The 22,358-nt window shown below is 35.5% G+C and overlaps 1 protein-coding gene across 1 annotated transcript in view; it reads left to right on the forward strand.

The window, feature by feature from the left end:
* The window catches only part of CERKL (CERK like autophagy regulator), a 57,524-nt gene that overhangs the window by 2,405 nt on the left and 32,761 nt on the right, over positions 1–22,358 (forward strand). Inside the window, 1 exon segment of the mRNA XM_086615888.1 lies at positions 22,025–22,267. Within this exon segment, the coding sequence (XP_086472014.1) occupies positions 22,025–22,267 (243 nt within the window).

The raw sequence follows: 22,358 nt of genomic DNA on the forward strand, positions 1-22,358 counted from the left end.
TCCAATGAAAGTCTTGTCTGTTTTCTCTTCCGTCTCAGATACAGTAGGTCAGGATGGTTTTACCTCTACAGTTCCTATTTGGGGAAAAGACCTTTGCTCTCTGGCAATCGCTCCAGCCTGTCAAGTCAGAGAACTGTCAGGTAATTGCTTCCTCCCCTGTTCTCTAACCTCCCATCCCCGATAGTTCCCCCAAAGTATTCCTATCTTGCTCAAGTTGTCATTTGTCATCTGCAGTTCTGTGGTTCCCATCATATGTTCTCACATGTGGTAGCTTGTGCAGCCTTAACTTCTGCAGCTTCTCCTAAATAGAACTTAAAATTCTCAAGCAGGTGACATCTGCTGTGCCTGAGCTTGATCATGTCACACTTATATATGCGTAGTTCTGTCCCATCGCACTGTTTCTGTGAAGCTTTTGGCAGTGTGATTATCAGGCAGATTTTCTTCTTTACTCTCCCTTTGGTTTCTGCAGTTTCTGTCTCCTAAAGCATTTTGGCTACCAGTGCCCACTGAGGATTTTTGATGGCTCCCTTTGTTGTTCACTCTCCAGACCTCGTAGTAAGCTCCCCGCAGCCTCCTCTCCTCTCTCAAATAGGCATGACCCATTATGAATTTTATATATTCTCTATTATAACAAAGCTTTGGGCAGAAGTAAGGCCTGGGCAGGCAACTGAATATGGGGCCTCAGGGAGCGAACGTGTCCATTGGGAACGGGGGCAGTGTGAGGGATGGCTCGGCTGCCCCCTCCGAAACGCTGCGATTACAGCCCGGGTGTGCAGCTTGGCTGAGCCTTTTCTTCTCACCAGAGCCAGATACCCTCTGACCCATAGCTGGTTGCTTGCTTTTAACATTGCCGTGGGCATTGCAATGAGAAGCAGAGCTCACAGTCAGTAGCTACTAGTTTTTTCTCAGGCTTCTTTCTATCTGGCTCTCCCATGCTGTAAATATAATCACTGAAATGAAGAAAAAACAAGACTTCTCTCTGTATATTAATAGTCCAGCCCTAAACTGTAGAGCTTCTTGTTTTGGATGCTATTCAAAACCATAGGAGAGAAAGCTGTCTTAAGTACAGATTTGAATATTCTATGTGATTTTTAGAAGTTCCCAGAAGATAATAAGAGTGACTGAATGATGGAAACAAAATAATGATTTACATTTTAGAACAAATGCTCAGAGTGGAATTATTTTTCTTTTTTGGTGTGGCTAAAGTTTAAAAGCTAATGGAATGTAGATCAGCAGCAGTGGATGTGAGAATCATTTGTGGTTTAGAACAGTTTCAGTACAAATAGTGTCAATTCAGTCTTCTTTTGTTCTTCTTCCAATAGGGCTTGTTTTTTGCTGTTGACCAAGAACTTTAGTCCTGATATTTCATTAAAGCCTTCAGCATCTTTTTAGAGATTGCCACAGAATTTCCTGATTTACAATAATTGCAGTTTTTCAGCAGATTTCTCTCAAATAGGAAATGGAGCAAGACTGGCACTCGCTCAGTGTTTTACTGGTATGTGAAGTTCAGAGGCTTTTGATCATTATGGAAAACTTTTTATAAGTTTAGTTGCTTGTGTGTGTAGTGTACTTGACTGAAAGGTATACGAAGTTGTTCTCTTAGACTGACAGCATGTAGGCTGGACTGAGTTTTTAGATAATAATAATTTGAATAAAACTTGCTTTTTCAATATAAGTAATTTAGTGTAATATCCTAAATTAATTGGCCAATAAGAAAGTAAGATCTCCAGAGCAATTCAGAGGTTAATGTATTATTGAATATATATTTTCATAATGAGATAAAAGCAATCAATGTGTTAACTACACTATTCTTATATGTAGTATACTATAGTTCTTGTTGATATTAATATAAAATATAGACTTATAAATATTCCATATAAGTGCAGCAGTAAGGAAGAAAATCACTGATGTATTGCAACAGTGAAAGAGTTAGCAATAAAGGACTTAAAATTAATTCCGAGTGCATAGTGGCCTGCTGCCAAGGCTATTTAGGAACAGATGTGGCTGAAATAGATACCAATAGTCTGTTTGGGATCTCTAAAGTAAGACATCTGTCAGTCTATCGGTCAGTCAGGAATAATGGAAATGGGAACTGGCTGCTACAAAACGTGAATTACTGAAGTTCCATGTTGGTCAAATTCTAAGATTTCCATTCTACTTCTGACGTGCAGAGAACATAATTTCTCTAAGTAGCTTATCTATTGTCCAACTAGGAAAACTATTTTTAAGGAAAAGACATAAAAATAAATAGTATGAAGTATAACTGGGTGAGATGTATGTACATCACATTAATATATAGCTTTGAGATGTAAATTGAAGGAAGAAAACATGCAGGTTTAAACAATCCCATGGTGAATGTCATTTTTTTTTCAAGAAAGTGCATAAAATCAATGTCTTTTAGATAAACGCTGCATGAAACTGTGAAAGAATTTATTAGTTTATAACTTTTTGTAAAAAATTAAAAATATTTAAGAAAATGGAGTATTCTAATTAAAGCTCTCAAAATTTGTTCTTTATTTCAGGTGACTTCTAGATGTAGTGTCTTGATTCTCTGTGTGTCTTTTATCTATTATCAGCAGATCAGTTCATGGCTACGTGTTTGTGGAACAATTCAATGTTGTTTCATGCTTAAGGTGTTTTTCTTGTATTTCACATCTTTATGCACCTCTCTGCTTATGTTGAAAGGGATTAACATATCCTGGGCGTCTAACAGTGGCTTTTGTGTACACTTTAGTTCTCTGCCTCCAAAGAGAGAGATCAGATATTTAAATCTTTGTTCCAGAAAATAAGTTCCTATGCTAGGTCTTGCAAATTGTATTTGTGTGTGCTTGGGTTTACATACACGTTAAGCTGCACATGTGTTACTGAGTTGTATCCTGATGCTATGTGAGTTTGAAATAACAGGATTTATTTAGCTTTACACAAAGTAATAACTCTTCTTCATGGCCTTTTTAATGCAAAACTACTGCTATTGGTGATATTGTGGTTTGTGTTATCTTAAAGCTCTTGTAGGCCATAAAATAGCAAGTTTTAGACTTACCTAAAAGTAATGGATTTTGTTTTCGTGGTACGTTTTTTTGTTGTGGGTGTTCCCCCCCCCCCTCATTTCTCCTGTTGCACTATGTGATAATTGCACCTTGCCATATACTATTTGATGCTCTGCTTTATTCATCTCCTCCACCCGCCTGGCGAGCAAGGGCCGGTGGCTGGCAAGGCACTTGACGTATTATGCATCATCAGGCAGTTGGCACACCAGTAACAAGCCAGACGTGACTGGTGCTGGTTTTTGGCTGCTGAGCAGACCAATTGAAGAAAGATAGGTTGGAATCAAGGGGCAATCAGGAATACCGTGGTGGCAGTGAGCTGATATATTAAGGGAGTATGAGGGTTTTGGTGAAGTGCCATATGGGTGTGGGAGCGATTTGTGGGTACTGTGGAGAGGGATATTAGTGAACGAAGGGGAAACTGAAGCTGTTGCTGGGCAGATAGAAAGACATGCAAGATAGGTATGCATGATATAAGGTAGGGAAGTCCCTGGAAAGTCAGAGGAGACATGATAATGTGGTGAAGTAAAGAAAGGTAGGATGCAAGTTTGTTAAAAAAAATAAAAATTATTAAACTTCCATAATTTTCCTGCTCATAGAGTAATTGCCAGCGCTTTTGACTATGCTTTCTGTGCAGACGTGTGTGAGAGTAAATTGATGGTCTTGCATATATATCATGATGGAAAGAATTCAAAAGTATATATTAAAAAAAAAGTTGATTTACTAACCAATCTTTGATGTCCATGCTAGTGCTCTTTTCATGTCTGTGACAGTGCTATAGGGGTAAAAGTCCCGTCCTCAGGGTAAATCAATGTTCTTTTTAAATCATTAAAACCAGTATGCAGCCAAATCCCTTATCTAAGTATACATCTTGTGTGTCAGTTTCTGAATTGCTCTGTTCTTCAGCCTTGAGAAACACTTTTTTTTTTTTTTTTAACCCCTCTTTTATATTCTAGATGCTGTTGTAATCTTCTCTTGGTTGTCATTTTACCATATCATCCCCAAATTTTTGCCCCTCTACTATGCACCTTTGTGTCTTTTCCGTTGCATCAAATATTGCTGTCTTATCTTGACTTTTGAGTGTAGATTATTGGAAAATGCGTGATTTCTTTCAGGCAGTCCCTTACGCTTAGAAGCAGCATTCTGTAAGCATCCAAGAAGCTACGCAATTCATGAAAGCCTTTCCTATTTTTTTTTTGTGAGTCTACAGGAAACAAATACAAAATCTAATGGATAGCTTGGCCACTCAGAGTCCGAGATTGCTGCCTACATTCTTTGTTTGCGGCTGTTTCTCTCATTGGACTGTGTGTAGGATGCGGTTCTGTATCACCTTGCGTGAGATAATTATGGAGATTATGGTGCTTAATGTGGTCTTCTGCTATGGTAAATCTATATAAGCTTGCTTCCATAATTATGACTGTTTGTGGTAATAAATCGGTTAGAATTCAGAATACAATGTTCTTTTGCATTTTCTTATTTTGTGTCTTTGCAAAAGATGTGCTCAGATTAAGACATTTCTCTCTTTATTTTATGGTTACAAAATAGAAATAAAAATTAAGCCAGAAAGTCTGTTGTCTGCTCTTGTTGGAGTCAAAATAAACAACTTAGATAAACATTTTTCCTTTAGTTGTAAATATCTTGTTTGTTAACTATGTATGTTACAAAAGCAGCAGATAAATAATAGATATTGTTGCAATTATGCATAACCCAAACAAATAGGTATTGGATAGAAGGAATCCCTTTTTGTTTGCTGTTTCATTTAGGTGTATCCAACTGTGTTATGCACTGCCTTTAGAAGGAAGTTTTTATTTCAATACACGTTGTACTCTAAAAACATTTTTATCCTTCTTAGACAATTTATAAAAATGCATAAATGGCTGAAAATCTGAGAACACAAACCTGAAGAATTGAATCGTCTTTGTGGACCTTAACATTAGTGGGTTGTGGAACTAATGTTTTCCTTTCAAGGAAATCAGTGGTCCTGCTTTTTATGACTTATGTTGTAACAGTATGTGCAGACAAAAAACCATAATGTGTTGAGTACGTGATACACGTGTTGCCATATTGCCATAAGGAACTGCTATTATGTTAGACACCAACTGATTTCGTGATAGTGTTGGATTTCTCTCACATATGCTTATGTTTTTGTACAGATGATCCTTTAGGAACATCTGCTAGTTTTGTGGTGGTATCTGCTGTTTCCTTTCAAAATGTGACCTTTTTGTCATTTACTACTGGGACTGCTATAGAATTGCATTATACCAAGATCCTTTTCTAAATTGATTCCTGTCTCATAGATATTAACTGTCAATCTTTTGAGTTAATTGGGTTTCACCATTCTCTGACATACTACAGAGTTGAGTGCAACTGTAAAGTTAATAAATTAACCTTTTAAAACACCATTTAAGGATTTTTTTTTTTTTTTTTTTAACTGCTAACTTGATAGTGACTAGAACTTCCTCCTTCTAACTGTTTAGGTGGTCTCAAAAATACTTGTGTCTGCAGACTAAATGTAAGGATGGTATTTTTCAAACTATTTTACTAGGGAAGGAGTTTTGGAGCTCCCTTCTTTCAATTTAGGAACCTTTCCCCCTTTAGCTGAAGTGCAGATAATATCCTTTGGGCAGTGATACCAGTTTAGGATAATATCTTCAAGTGTAGCTGAATAAGTGGAATTGCAAGAACAACTGAAATTCAGTTGTGCATGTGGCACTGCAACTGGCAGGGAAGTCATGACCCTGTAAATGCCACCAAAAATGGGCTCTTAGCATGTTGGAAACTCCTTCTCTTGGATGAATTACCACGGCACATTGTAATGTCTCTTGCACATGTTACCTGGGTAACTGAATTTTATGTAGGTACAGTGAAGAGTTGAAGACATTGATATTTCCTATTTCTGCACTCTGGCTGAGCCTACAAATCCTTTTGATAAGACTTCAGATTTCACGACCAAACTGTTTTGCTGTGGCCCTCTGCAGGAAAAAACGGTGTGTCGATTTTTTTGTAATTTGGAAAAGTGGCTAATTATTTTGATTCCAACATATAATGTATGCTTATATTGATGTATAGTAGTTACTATATGATTTTGTTTACAGCTATATGATCTATAGTAGTTACTCTCACACCATACCGTTCATGGTTTTAAAAGTTAAATGTTTATTTAAGCATGTGTGTTACTCAATATTTTGAAATATTCCAGTACTGCTATGGCTTCATTCATTGATATGCGTTATCATCTAGTTATACCTTTTTACTCCAAACTGTATTAATTCCAAAGGTGATTTTGAAGTTAAAAGTAATTTACTTCATACTTTTCAGTGACAATGCTGCTAAAGGAATAATATTAGTTAACTCGTTTAAAATGGGTTGAACCTAAATTTATGCACATGTATTTTGTTATTATCAAAGTATGCAGATTAAAAATGAAATATTGAATGAGAACATTTTGCTTCCTATAATCTCTCAAGGTAACTATTTTCCTATTGTGTTTCTTCATGGAGTCATAAAAAACCCCCCACGATGTCAGTTTAGCAGAGCAACAGGAAACATCCCACAAACTTGGAAGTTTTGTGATATTAGAATTGCCGATATAACCAGCTCGTTTTTGGAGGAGAATCAATAAGCTGTGGTTCACACAACGTCCCACTTCCCTTTATTTAGGTAGTTATCTAGAGTGGCTTGTTTATGTTGTAGGACAGTATTAGCTGAGTTTACCTTTGGGAACGAGTTTGGTGCTTGGAGATGAGTGCCTTTGTTTGAAGCCTTGAGCTGTATTTGTATCTTTATCATGCTTGTAAGTGGGAGTGTTTAAAAATCCTTATGCAGAGATTGAGAGGATGCTTCTGATTTTATTCCTTCCCCAAATTTTCCTACCTTGTTTCTTTTTAAGATTAAAGAATATCCTGAGTTTATTCTTTGATGGGTAGATATTTGATTGAAAGATCTTTTTTTTTGCTGTCATTTATGTTTGTCATCCTTGCTGAATATTGTGAAATATTTCAACATAGCATCTACTGTAAATTCCAAATATTGAATGTTATTTTATGAATGTTACAGATTAAAGAAAACAAAGTACGGAACTCATGTTGAGCTCTTTATGTATATCTGTCAATGACAACATAGCTCTTAGCAACTTTGATCTTGATGCAATAAATACTTAAGCTCTTAATTTGCAACACCGAGAAAATACTTGAAGCCACACTTAATTTGGAGGTTTCGTAATATGATTGTAAGCCACAATGCTTAATTTTTGTAAAATTGGAGCTCAAGCCAGAATGGATCACAAATTAGTGACATGATCTCAGGATAACTTGTATAAGAATTAAAAATTATTTTCCATGTCCACCATTGGCTTCATATTACAAGGAATGATTAGCTTCCCTTACCAGTGCTATGGAAGCTGCTGTTTTCTCTCATGGTCTTTTAGTGGTATCAGGCAAATAAATATGTTTGTTTAAAAAAGAAACCAAAAAAACCCCCCCAAAACAAAAAAGGAAGCTAAAAGATGTTTTTAAAAAAATGAAGATTGTAGGTCTGAATTTTCATGTAAGTCTTGATGTATGGTAGCCTTTCTGTAAGGGATTTGATGAAAGGAAATTCTACTTATGTTTAAGATCTGGTGCAACTTCCTCCCTCCCCTGGCTTCTTGTTTAGCTGTGGATGTAGGAATATATAAAACTCTGACAAAAAAAATGTACAGTAACTCGGTTTGCCTTGCAGTTCTCTAATCTAGCATGTAGTTATTTCTTGTCTGTGTGTTGCAATTTTAAACAAACAGTCAATTCATGAACAGAATTCAATGCTGAAGTCTGAATTTCCTGGCCTTTGCCTGTTTGGGCTATGTAAGATGGTAGTTACTTAAATGCTTTGCCGTGCAGAGTAGTTGCGGTAGTTGTTGGTTTATTTGAACTGTGGCAATATATCTCTTCTGTCAGTCCATACACTCAAGTGAATATAGGAAAGTGTGCTTCCCAAAGCTCAGAAAATGCAAAGCAACAGATGTTATGTACTGCACAATTATACGTATCCTGGAAACAGATCTTTACACAGTGCAGACGGTCTTGGAGAAACAAAATTTGATGTACAAATGATCAAGTTAAGGGTAACAGCAATAAATACTTATGAGTAAATGTAATGCTGTTTTGCAGATACTGTTCTGAGTTTGAGTAATTAAATACTCATTGTTCTATTAAAACCTCCTATTTGACAGATGTTTAAAAATCATCTTTGTATTTATATTTTTCTGTATGATATAGTAGAAACAGAATAAGTATTCTGACTTAAAAATGATGTAGGAAAATGGCTTTAAAAAAAAGCCTATGTTATTCTAATTTAAGTGAAAATTCTTGTAAATAAATTGCTGAAAGTAAATATGAAGAATTTCAAGACTGATCTGTTGACTGTTTGGAAGATGGTTCAACATGAGATTACTCCTGTCCAAGTCCTCTCCCTGGTACGCTGTTTGTCGCAGGGCCTTTTGGAAACTTGTCAGACAGCTCTGTCAAGAAAGGTACTGAAAGATTTCATACTTGGGTGGTTTTGGACCTCCCAAAGGCCTGCTCTGTCACATCTATGTAGTGTAACTGGGGGTGAGGTAATTAGTTATGGATCAAAATTACCCTAGCACCAGTGAATAATACACTAACAGTTAAATGGCTATAGATGATGTTAATCCATGTCAATGTCAAACTTTGAGGAGATTTGTGGTTTCATTTAGTAAATTCTGCAGTTGGCACATTCCAGGGTAAACCTAAATATATTGATATGCCATAGTAACTGGCAGAAGGTAGTATATAGATGTCTGTTTTTAGCTTGGTATTATTTTTATTAAAGGAAAAAGAATGCTTCTGAATATTTCATATGAAATGTAATGTTTCTTGGTCACTTGACTGCAAAATACTAATTAAAAAAGGCTGTGATTAAACTAAGAATATCCTACAGATTCTTTTCTGATCCATAGATCTTCTGTGATGGAGAAGTAGTTATAACTACGATTGCATTAGAAAACATTGCTTAGCAGAAGAAAAGAGTACCTGATAAATGTTTGTAGTTTTTTATTCTTTTTTTTTACTGTAGTACAAACAAATATGAAATAAAAAGACTTTTTTTTTTTTCTTACATTTGTTCAGGAGTTAATTATTTAAAATATGATGGAAACAAGCAGGTGGTGTTTTTGAAATTTCATTCCTAGGTCTCACTTGGTTTATGGAAACCATTTGTGGAATGTACACATAGAAATTCAGTACTCAACTTACAATGTAATTTATACATATATGCTTGTTTGTCTTGCTTAAAGCAGCTACTGCTTTTTACGTTTGCAGGTTTAACAGTTTAGCAATATTGGTTTGTATGCAGGAGCAGACTGATAAAATATACTTACAGTAAAAAGAAAGCTGTTCTTAAACATGTTTCTCTTTGTTTTATGTTTCTAATGTTTGTTTTCTTTGTCTAATTCGTGGAGTGAAGACTGCCTGAAAAGTTCATAGTGCCTTTTATATGTTAACGATGTGGTCTGGAAGGAGTATGGAAGACAAAAAATGGCATAGGATAATCACAGAAAAGCAGAAATGCTGAATTTGTATGCTTGGGGATGGTTAAAATAGAAGTGGAAAAGCATTTAGAGATTGTCAGTTATGTCCTACAGCACAGCTTCAGAGACATGGCCGTTTAACAGATTTGACTAGGTGATGGGACAGTGAGCCCCAAATTTGATATAATTAAGCATAGTATAATATATTGATCTCTTGTTTGAATGCCATCAGCTTGGGATCAAGATCAGGAGCTGTAGCTAGACATTCCTAACGTATGTGATCATGGGTTTATTATGTGGAAAATGTCATGTCACTTAAACAGTTGTTAGGATCATTATGTTAAGGATCATTAGAACGTAAATAGAGACTAAAACAGATGTTTGTATGCTCTATAAACCAATGGTTGTTTAACCACATCTTGAATACTGTGTGCAGTTCTGGTGTTCCCAACAAAGATGATGTGAGACTGGAGAAGGTTCAGGGGGTGACAATAATTAATGGTAAGGAATGGCTCCTGGGTGAGAGTGAGCGACTAGGCTGACCTTTTTTGGTCTGAAAGGGAGGCAGTTGAGATGAGACCTGGAGAGAGTAGATGGCAATGGCTTTCTGTCTTCCAGGATAAGAAATATGGTGCATCTAAAAAAGCTAAGAACCACCAGGCTCAAAACAAAAGTAATAATCATACAGCAAATAAGAGAACTGCAAAACTTACTGCCAAAGGATATAGTTAATGATTAAAGATTTTGTAGATTCAGCTGGAGATGAAAAGGCCTCATTTGAGTGCTGTTAAATGTATAAAAACTGCAGTCAGTTCAGGGTGTCTCAAATGAAAACAGGTGGGGAGTGGAAAAGTATTAGTGGAAAATAAAATAAAATAAAATAAAATAAATGCTTGGTTTATTCCTTCTCTTCTCTTTGCATCTGCTTATGGCTATGGTTTGTCATAAGGTACTGGGACAGATTGACTTTTGCTCTGATCTTGTATTGCTGGTCTTATGTACCAGAAACCAGTCAAATTATATTTAAATGGTATTTTATGTAAAAGCACATACATCACTAGTCTGTAACTCCATCTGTATTTGCATTACTCAGAAGAATTTGAACTTCAGTTTGCCCAGCCTTCCATTTGCAATGTACTTATTTTTATCAGAGGACCGATAGAGTTTAAAGAATGTGTATTCTTTGTCTGACAAAATATCAAGATGGTAATTTTATTAAACATTATTAAGAGTTACAGTGCAGTAGCAGACTGAATAGGAAACCTGTATTTCTTAGCCAGAAATGTCTTGAAAATATTGCTCATATGTATATGATTACTATAGTCTTCAAGTTTTGTATCTTTATTGTGGAGAAGTTAAATTCCAAATATAATAACTAAATTTGTGTAGGATATGAGTCTGAAACCTTTACAGACCATTCTGGAAGAGTAATTAGTTTCATCAACCTCAAGATTAGGAAAAAGTGAAGCTTCAATATGTTTAGCTGTTATTTTTCCATAAATCTCTTTCAGAAGGTTTCTGATACTTACAGGGTAGAAGATAACTGTCAATGTAAGGCATCCATTCATTATGTGAACAGCTTAAGGACGTGTGCCAAGGTCTCTACAGTAATTAATTCTTGAACACAGGTGATCATAATTTTCTTGCACTGGTTCACTTTAAGGCTAAATCAAAGTTTGTTGTCTGATTGTATAGACTACAGATTGTAGACTATTGTCTCCAATAATAGAGTCTACAATATCGAAAGAGAGTCTACAATAGAGTAGATAATATTGGCTACAATATAGAGAGTGTAGGTTGTTGTCTACGTGTGGCTAGATATGTGTAGAAACTCAGATTTGTTAATTTTACTTTTAAATGAGCAGGTAAGTTTAATATTGTGATAGATGAAAATGTAGATAGGATAGGAACAGTAACACGCATACTGTGCAAATGCCTGTTGGAGACAGTCTGAAGACACATCTCTGTTAGTTGCTGTATGGATGTGCTTTGAGTATGAATCTCTCTTTCATCCTGCAACAGTATGCAGGATCTTTATGCTGTGAGTAAAAATTCTTAGGATCTGCAAGTAAGATGTTTACTTCAACCATACATATGTGTCCTTTTGGTGTAATGCTAGCATTTAAAAGTTTGGAGGAGTAAAATTCATATGTATTAGAAGAGGCTTGAATTGCATCTTTGTCATCTGACATGCATTTCTCCAACAGTGAAAACTCATCTGAAATTGAGTTAGTTTTGTGATATGTCAATCAGAAGTCTTTCTGTTTGATTTTAGTACTTCTTAGTACTAGGATTAGGAATAGACTGCGATTAGGAATAGATATGTAAATGTGGTATGTAGCTACAGTTACTGTACTGGAGTTAGGAGGAGTAGATGGGAGATGTCAAGGAATTTGCTTAAAATAGATAGGAGACTGCTTGTTTGAGGCTGTTGGTGCGTGCAAGGATGAAAAGCATACATCATGGAAAATTTTGGGGCGGATTTTTTGTTGGCATTTTTTTTGACTAGTGGTTCTTTTGAAGCAGTTAATATGCCTGTCAGAAAATAAGTAGGTTTCTGTATGCAACTAGGTGTACTAATGTAGTTTGATGTAAAAGTGGAAGTTATTTCTATGCTGATAGTTAATTTTGAATTTCATGGTACTTAATGCTAAAATTTTATTCATAAAACATTTTATGGATTCTGCATGTTCTTTAAAATGCATTAACTTATTCTACTTCAAGCACTAGTTATTACACAAATCAAAACCAATATGGAGATCTTTTGGTTTTTGAGAATCTCATGAAAATGTCAAATAATGTATTTTAAATGACTCATGACCTTTTATAATTCCTGAACTGGATAACAACATTAAATATTAAACCAACTCAAAGTACTGGCTTTACCTGATAATTTTTGATTGTATTTTGATTTCCAAAATAGCATTATATGTAATTTTCTTATAGTCTAACCAGATATTACCCAGAATTATTTTTTTTCTGGAGAAGATTTTGTAGACCTGTTTATACACTTTACTAGTGTCTTACATACATGGTTTGAAATTTAAAATAGCTTAAAGACATTTGTTATTTACAATTTTAGTTTTATTTCAACATAAGCATATCGCAGTATGTATTCAACAGTTCTGCTGCTAAATAAAGTAAGTATATACTTAGCTTGCTGCGCAGATACATGGGCACAGGTGGACATCTTGGTAGCATGCACCATGCAGTGAAACACATGGCACTACACAACATGGGGCAAAGAGCACGCAGTTTGAATTAGAAGTCATTTTATGGATACCTTGTAAATTTGTGCTTGTTCATATGCAGGCTATAATTTCTAAAAAGGGTGTACGTGTTTTTATGTTGAACATTTGTGATACACGCCTCGCTCTAATGTAGTTGTCCTTACTTTGTGGAGAGAGGCAGTATTGTACGTGCCTGTTTATGTCAATACTTTAAAAAATTATCTTTATAACTGCTTTTGTCTATATTTATAGTAACATTGGCACCCTGTGTACAGAAGATACAATTGATGCTGAAAGGAAACTTGCATCCATCTGGAAGCAATAAACTTTTCTAAAAGACTGCACAGTGTTACTTAATCCTGTGATTTCTTACTGTGAGTGAAATTAAGGTTTGGTTCAGTTGTGTCACATCATATCGGTATCAAATCTTCTGTGAGAGCTTTGTCGTAGTGTTAAGCTACAAACAAAATTTTAAAATTGATGAAAGCCTGAGAATGTAATTTCCTCAGTCACAGGACTATGCACCACTGCAAATGTAGTCAATTCCATATATTAACGATAACTTTAATATCAGAAGGCTTCTGAGTATTGCATTTTGTAAGCTTTCCCTTTGTATGAAGGACTAATTTGTATCTGGCACAATTAACTAAGTATACCTTACATTTTGTGTTGTGTTCTAAGCAATTTTTGTACTATACGTATATCATGTAGTAAAGTATATTTTTCATATTCTGAAATATTTTACAAAGTTAGAGAAATATGAACAGTTCCCCTAAGAGGAAGGGAAAAAACCCAACATGTATATTATAAAGATCATCTAACAAAATTCTGTGGGTTTTTTTGTTGCTTTTCTTTTAAGTCTGTTACAAGTGTTGTGTACACGAGCAAAATAGGATTCACTCATCCCTGCAGGCAAAATGGTGTAGCTGACATTCTTCCTATTGCTGTGTGGCAACTGAGCTGAAGAGCGTTGTGGTGAGGGAAGGGTTTTATGCTTGTCAGAGGATTCTGGTGGTGCTGTTGCCATCTCTTACCCTTGGGCTAGTGTAGAAGTTGCAGGTAGAATGATATAAAGGATGGCTGAGTTTATGAAGAAAGCTCCTAAAAAAATAGGCCAAAGATCAATGAGGATAAAGCCAAACATGTAGCTGTTGATCGATGAGAAGTTCATGGATGAGTTTACCTAGCAGCTGTCAGCTATGCTTCAATACCTAAAGCATGAATTGCTAATATACATGATTACCAATAGCTTATGGAAGGAAATTGTCCTATGTTTAGAATGGGATGTGTCTGTTCTTTTTTCCTGAAGAAAATGTCTTGAAAATAATTTTCGGAAGAGACCAAAATTCAGATATTTGAGGCATGTTGAGTTCCCTAAAAGTGAGACACCTATATTTAGCACTATGGATGGTTTGTAAATCTGCATTTGAAGCTGAAGCAAGTCTTGTGCCAGTAAGAGTCCAAGTAGAACTAATTATTAACTTGTAGTTAATGAAACTCAGTGATGTCATGTGGCCATAAGAGGCTATTTTGATTCCCTGCCTCCCCTTATTTTCTGAAATGACAGAGGTAATTGCCATGAATATGGCATAGATTAGTAGGTACAAAATAGTGTGTATGTTGAGAGACTTTTTTCAAAAGAAGGTAAAATTTAGCTCATGTTTCCTCTTTGGGGATTCTTTAGTATCTTTCAGCTCTGGTAGCCCATTGTATTAAAGAACATAAGCCATTAGATCCCAGTCTTCTGTTTTGGGTCAGAAATCTCTCTCATAATGAATTCCATTATATGACGGTTGTATTGTTGGTCTATCTAAGACTAGTCATTTAATCTGCTGCTTGTGTTTGCAGAGGTTTTGCAAAATGATGGCAATCACTGATGTTTGTTACCCTGTTGTTACTCTGAAGTTTGTTATGTAACTCCTTTCTCTTATTACATGAGAAACTTCAAAGTTTCAGGCACTTACTAAGAGATTTGCTGCTACTTTTCCAACCATATTATGAAATAAGGCAGTATGTGGGCCATACTCTTTACATAAAATGTAGAGCTTTCTATAGTGAATTTATTTTCGGTGACCTCTTTCTTGGTACAGTGTTAATGAGAAAATGTAACTATTAAAAAGCAAAGTCTTTGCTGCATGCATCCTCTCAAATGCTGCAGGTTCAGAGTCACTCACTGTCTGCCTTGCCACCTTTCAGCTAGCCTCGTTATTCTGTACAGCATTATTCCCAGTAGATTGTCTTGTTAGGGGGATTATTTTTCATTTCATCATCTACCTTAAATTCTTTATTGGAGAATGAAGGGGAGACTCTTCCTTAAGGTAATGTTTCTTGTCTGGAACAGCGTTATGCCTTATGCTAAGCTTTAATCACGCTTTTCCATGGAGATACTTATTCAAGAAGGTACTGGGCTTCTTTTCAAACTACCAGTTTCGATATGTTTTTCTGACAAAGTTATATGTTTAGCCTGTAATTAATAAGCAAGATAGTTCACTGCTCGAAACCAGAAATGGAACAAGACATTAATGAAAGCTTGATGGATAGATGTCTAATGACCCTTATTACAAGAAGGGCCTGATCCATGGCCTGCTGGGCATCACGAAGACGCAGGATGCTGGGCGCAAGTGTCACTCTTGAGATCTGGTTCTGCTCAGAGGGGAAGTCCCCAGGTCTGGCACCTCTCTAGAGGGAGTCAGCTCCAGCAGAGGTGACCTCTGAACTGTACTAAGCTCTGCCTTTATGCTGTGGGATTAATTAAACTGTTCCCATGTTTGTTCTGCCAGTTGCTGGCATCATCTTTCATTTTAATTCAGCCAGAACTAGCCAGTTTGGAAGTGGTTGTTTTTTGTCAGAAATTTGCCTATTACCATCTTTTAAAGGTGTTGTCAAACTTACCCAAAATTTAAGTCCTTGAGCATGGTTCAACTCAGTACTTCAAGGGCTACACCAGAAGTCTCCTGAAGCTGCTTTTCCTGCAGTTGCTGTGATGATATGATGCTGGGCACAGGGGTATGTATCTGCAACAGCCCTCTAGGTTTCACAAGGATGTTCAGAAGAATGAGGATCAGTTTTTAAAAGATATGGTGGAAAACAGAGATTAGAATCAGCTGGTCAGGAGGTCTTTGGGGAAATAGCAGTTTGAAACAGAGAGAGAGGCAAGAGAGGAGGATGAAAGGTAGGAGGTTGCAGTTTTAGATGTGTTTATTCATGCTATAAATATGGTAAAATTGTCAAGAAATATTCTGAGCAAAGAATGAAAGACTTTTGACTTTTTGTAGAATGCACTGAAACTTGAACAAGACCGGTAAAGCCAGTTTTATATTGTATTTATCACATTTTGTCTTTTTTATTATTTGTAAGAATTACTAAACAGAGAAATAAAATAATGTAATTTCTGTTATCTAGTATAAGCCTTTTTCCTATGATCTGGGATTTACATTGGAAAATTACTGGGTTTTTTTTGACTGAGTTTGAGTTGAAAAATTGGAGCCTGAAGTACAGATTTGTTCAAGAATATTATTTTTTTTTAGTATATAAATTATTCTTCATAATAATCTATTTTTAGAGATAGCTGTCTATGATAGTACTTTAAAATAAGATAACTACTCTAGGCTGCAATAGTGAATAATGCTTTTTATTACTGTATTAAAATAATGTGTAAGTTCATATTCAGTGAAATTAACTTAATGTGCCATATAGGTTTATAAAGTGGAGTTTTATTCTGAGACTTACAATTTTTTGATTGATAAATGTAAGCAGAGCTCTGAAAAAATTAAGAGAAACCATTGTGCATCTTTCCCAGTTCTTGACGACTCTTGTTGATCTGTGTTGGTGTGATCTTTGGGGAGTTAGCAGTTGGAAGTGAAAATGCACAGCAGATTGGCTCAAACCTTGTTGACTTCCTGCTGATGAGACAGTCCCAGTCTTTCCCTCTTCCCTGCTGTGTATTTTCTTATCACTTTGAAGCATCTCTAGTTTTGTAGGACTTGTGTTGAACTGATTACATTAAATAACTTGTCAGAAGACTATGCCAGCACAAAAAATAAAAATAAAGGGGACAATCTGTATTACTTGAGGGTGTTGAATTGACTCAGCTTGGTTTTGCCAAGTGCCAGAATAAGGAAAAGGTCTGGACTACACAGTCATGGCAGGTGAGTGAGGGTAGGTGCCTGTACTGGAATAGGAATTAGCAGCAAGATATTACTTTGGCTTGGCAAAATACATCCCTTCATCCTCAGATTCTCCAGAACAGGAGAATGAAAATTGGTTGTATTCCTGGCAGATGTTTTTAAGCTCAATTTTCTGCCCTGAAGGAATACAGATGTTGCTGGAAGAGAATAGCTGCCATTAAAAGATGAAGTTAGTAGTTACACTCTGCTTTACTCTCCAGTGCTGGAGGAACTGAGATGCATCTCTCCAGTACTTTGTAGTACTTTCTGAGCCCCTTGCTGCTCCTGAGGAGGTCATTACCCACAGTCTGAGAAATGTTTTTCTAGACTAAGGCCTTGGTTGTGTTATACTTCTCTTATAACACTGTTTAAAAGGACTAGAGTAGCCTAAAGGTAATCTTCAAAGAAAAAACAGCCCCTCCCCAACCTGGCCCTTGCTGTACCTTCTCCTCAGCTTACTGTTTGATGCCCTTGGCAAACAGAAAGTGCAATTTTGCTTTCTCTGCTTGCAGAAGAGAGTAAGAGGCATAGCATCAGATTTTGTCAAAGATTTTGCATGACCTGTCTTTTTGAAACTAAAAAAATATTGAAAATTCAGATGTTCTGAAAATAGCTTTTCTGTCTCATGTTTAGAGTCTTTAAATTAACGTTAAATAGCTTGACAAGCTATACAGTGATTCTTAGCTCTTCTGGCAAGAATGATCATACTTACTCCTTTATATTTCTCTCTGCCAGTTCTAAATCAAAGTTTTAACTGAAAACTGTAAAGGTTTTATGAATCAGTTGCATGCTACTTATTGTGCTTTGCAGACTACAGTAAGAGAGAAATGGGCTTAATAGTTAATGAGTTAATAGTTGCTATTTTTCCTTTAACATTATCATATTAATTTAAAATATTCCCAACCCTAAATTTGTAGATTTATTGTCAAAACTAATTTCATTTTTTGATTACACTTATTTCCTTTTTGGTTTTATATTAATGCAGTTATATTTTAGTTGTATGTCCTGAATGGTTGTTTTGAAAATTGTGTTCATACAGCGTAGGATGATCATGATCTGTAATCAGTTCTATAGTAACTGCTGTTGATCAATGTATTTTCTTTGGTATAGTCTTGACAATTTTTGTTTCTAATTGTTTCTATTATGTTACACTGCACTCAGCTATAGAATCAACTATAGAATTAAACTTTGAGAGTGCAATGGGACAGAGCGCCTAAAATGTGTGAGAGATTTATCTACTAAATGTAGTTAAGTGGGGCTAGGTGCCTTGCCAGAGGTCATAGGAAGAATTAACGACCAAGGGAGTATAACACATTTCCCTTCGTGTCCAGTTCTTGTACTTGAATTATACAGTCATCTTTTGTGTGTATTTTCTACCATTTTCCATGTACTCCAGATATTTGTTATGGAAATGAAGTCCTTAAATACCACTTCTAGATGTTGGGTCTCTGATAGGAAAAGAATCCTATAAGTGTTTTGTTGTTGAAGTGTTGGTGTTTATATTTTAATAACACACTTCTTTTTACAAACTGTTCTATTTTTCAGTATTACTGTTTTTTTCTTTGTGTATGTTTTCATCATCAATTTTGCTGTAAACATGAGATAATCTATTTGTTTAAAGCCTAGTTTAACACTCTTAACTAATTAAATTTTGGTTTGCTATATACAATTAAATTGTATTTGAGTGTATTAGTCCCTCACCCTTTGATTTAGCTCAGTGTGGTGTATTTAGACATAAGTTTTTATTATATAAGAGATTAGACTACCATGAATAAGAAAAATGTAGGAGTCTCATTGCTTGAAATCACTGAGAGGATAAATAGGGACATAAAACTTCCTAGAAATTCAAATATCCAGGCAGGCTGGATTTGGGGAAAAAAAAAAGTGGACATGTGCAGAAACTGTGAGTACAATTAGCGTCAAGCAGATAAATCCAACTCTAATCCTGTTTACGCTCTACATCAGACAGATGTGCTGAGATTGATTTAGACAAGCCCTTGGCTTATAGTAAATTTTTTTTTAAAGTGCCATATATTCTGTTTTTGTTAGATCTTTGTTAAATGTTAAGTGCTGTTAGTTTTAGTCTTCCTAACGCCTGTAACCTACTTTATACAGGTTCCCTCTCTGCTCTCATGATGACAGAGCAGCCTGCTAGAAGAGATTATCTTTATTCCTTGTAATTAAATTGACTTTTTTGTTCAGAAGATACGACAATGGGAAGTGGGTACTGAATTAAATAAATAGCATGATATCTAATAGATGTATACTTAAATCTCTCGCAAGAACAGATGGTACCCAATATCTTTCTAAGTAATGTGAGAGGACAGTTAATGTCCTGAAACAGCTAGCAATAACCAATATGATACTAACAAGCCAATAGGTTTTTTGAAGTTTGAAAAAGTCTCTAATCCAATGTCTACTCTATTTTTAAAGTAAACTTGGTTGTTATAACACACTAGAAATATTTTATAAGTCATGTAGCTCATGACTTATTTTGTTTATCTGAATTATTTTATAAAATTTTACTGAATTCATGATGATCTTATTTTCAGTAAAATAGAAGATGAAAATTATAGCATATGCCTAGGGACTTTTATGCAGATTTCTTTTCAACTTTACAAAAAATTTGCTGTCCTAATCCTACTAGCTAGTTCAATATTTCCTCTACAATTTAAAACTGGATGAAGATATTTTTGTACAATTCGGTATTCCTACAGTTTATGTGCTGCATCTGGGAATGTATTCCATTAGAACAGCTAGAGTCAAATACTACTTTTGAAAGTGTAGTGCTGCCTAGTAAGAATGTATTATTTTAATTTTTAAAAGTTTTGACGTGCATCTGAACAACACAAGAATTTGACAAATACAGAGTGAGAGGAAGATGTAAAAGCAAATAAAAATCTGGCTGAAATAGTAGCATGAAAAGAATAGACAAGACAAACCTTACCTGGCCTATGACTAAATGTCGTTCTACGAAAGGTAGTGGGGGAGTTAAAAGTATTTTATTTATTTTAACAAGCCTTCATTTTACTTGATTTATGAAGGACAAATAAGCTAATGTTTGTGATTTATTTGTGATGCATATGCATAAAATTAGCATTTACTCCCAAATGTTTTAGAAGAGCAATAGAAAGATTGAAAAAAATCAAGATCTCGGATTTGGTATTGTTAGTATTAAGGTTGTTTGTAAAAAGTCCACTCCTCCTTTGAGTCTATGTGAAATCATAGTTCAAATGGAACCATACAGGTTTTTCCCCTCAGTCCCCTGGTTTCATTGAATGTGTCTTAGGGAAAATACTTTTACAGCAATGATTACAGTACTTTAAGCTTTGTTTTGTGTTCTGTTGTTTGGTGAGTTTCCGCGTGTCTATTTGCTGTGTACTTCTGAAAATCTGCACTACAGACAATTTCCTGTGTACTATCTCAGTGCACACGAACATTTACTCGTCACGGTATTCCTGCTAAGAATGGAATGATTTTAGTCCAATTTTACACCTTAGTAGCTGACCTATGGAGAAAATAAGATGGTAAAATGTAACAAGTTGGAAAAATACGTAGGAAGTATAAGGTCATGCTTCTATCTGCAGTAGGTTATTTGGTATGGAACAGGAAAAAATGGGTTGGTTGAGAATTGTTGGGAGAGGTAATACTGACTTCAGCTTTAGCTGTGTTAGCGTTGCTGAGGTGCAGTCTTCCAGGATTTCTGGACAGAAGGATGATCACTGCATAAACTGGTTTGAGAAATGATGTTGAGAAATGCCAACGTCAAGCTGTTACAAGAATTGATACAAGCTTCTTTTTTTTTTTTTTTTCTGCTCAGAAAGAGAATAACTTTCTGAAGCCCCGAGCTTCATGTGGTGTAATGAAATAGGTGATAACTTGATTCTGCAGTCTCACACCTGCAGTGCTGTCCCTCTTCTTCAGGAAGACAGTTAAAATAGTCTTTTGCAGCTTCTCCCTGGAACTTCAGTACAGCATGCAGCAAAGACTCATCAAACAGTTGAGTTTGATGGCTTTTGCTATTGAGAAACCACTTGACTGAGCTGTTGCTACAATTGGAAAAGGTTTCTATTTTCTAACTTGCCTTCAGCTGCAAAGAGACCTATATTGTTATAGCATATCGGATCTGCTGTAATTACAGGCAAACTTTCCATGTCCAGAGTATCTGATACCTACAGGAACGGTGATATTTTCCCTTCAGTCTGTGTATTTGACTGTTTTTGAGGAATCTGGTGTTTTATAGTTCAAGAGAGCAGAAGAAAGAGAAGCCTGTACCACAGTCATTCAGTTGGTCCATCTCCAAAAGGCATTTGGAACTAGTGTCACTGAAGTGATAGTGTCTGCAGCCACAGTGTCGTATGTATAACAGCCCTGAGATAAGAAAACCTTCACTTAGTGTTCCAGCCTAACACAAATCTCCCCTGAGGTGAGAGTCTTGAACTGTCATAAGAACTTTTGAAACCGTTTTTCTTTTACTTGTCTTCTAAAGTAAATTCACAACTCAAAAATGAAAGATAAGATGAGTGACATACTTTTGTTTTATTTTTCTGTTTTTGTTTAACTATTTTCTGGTATGTCTCTAGTCTAAACCCAAAAGGCATCAGTTATATCAAATGAAAAAATACATCGAGCATATAGTCAGCAAGGGTCATAGCACCATTTAGAATACAACTGCTATGATTGCTACGGTTGAGGAGAATACAAGGAAGACTTTGGTTTTTGAATGCAAATACACACAAAAAAAGGTGATTCACTGTTCTTAGGGTCTGCAATTTTATTCATTTTCTTCAATATCAGAAAAGAGATTGAATGATCTCTTTGAAATCATGTTGTTTGTATAGGTGGATACCTAACCTAAATAACAGAAAGTTGGTAAAATGTGAGACCAGTGATTGAGGAAAATGATATGCAATAAGTTTCAATACAGGCATGAGCAGATGCAACAAGTGAAGCTAGAGGTGAAGCCATAACAATGGTTTTTGTTAGATATTACTCCTAATCATATTGATAACACTTCTTTTTCTCCTTTTTTTTTTTTTTTTCCCCTCCCTACAGGTGATTCCAGTATGGTTTTGCAGGCTCAAGAGGAGATTATTGAAATGAAAGATGTATTTTCAGTAAAACTGAAACGTCGTCGTTTTGTAGGGCAGAAAAAAGGTGGTACTTTGTTGGGCATCACAATTTTTAAATGCTTGAATAAAGAAGAGAATAAACTAACAGACTGTGCTATCCATTTAAATAACTTAAGTGAAGATCATTGTCATTCTTGGTTTAGACATCTAAAGGAAATTTTGAATGGTAAGCATTTATTTGCTGTTGATGTCATTATTTCAGCATTGTTTCTATTGGCATTATGTAAGCTTGAGTGAAGCTTAGAAAAATATTTTGC

Source organism: Tauraco erythrolophus, chromosome 8 (genome assembly GCF_009769465.1).
Source record: "Tauraco erythrolophus isolate bTauEry1 chromosome 8, bTauEry1.pri, whole genome shotgun sequence".
In the NCBI taxonomy this organism is placed as follows: domain Eukaryota; kingdom Metazoa; phylum Chordata; class Aves; order Musophagiformes; family Musophagidae; genus Tauraco; species Tauraco erythrolophus.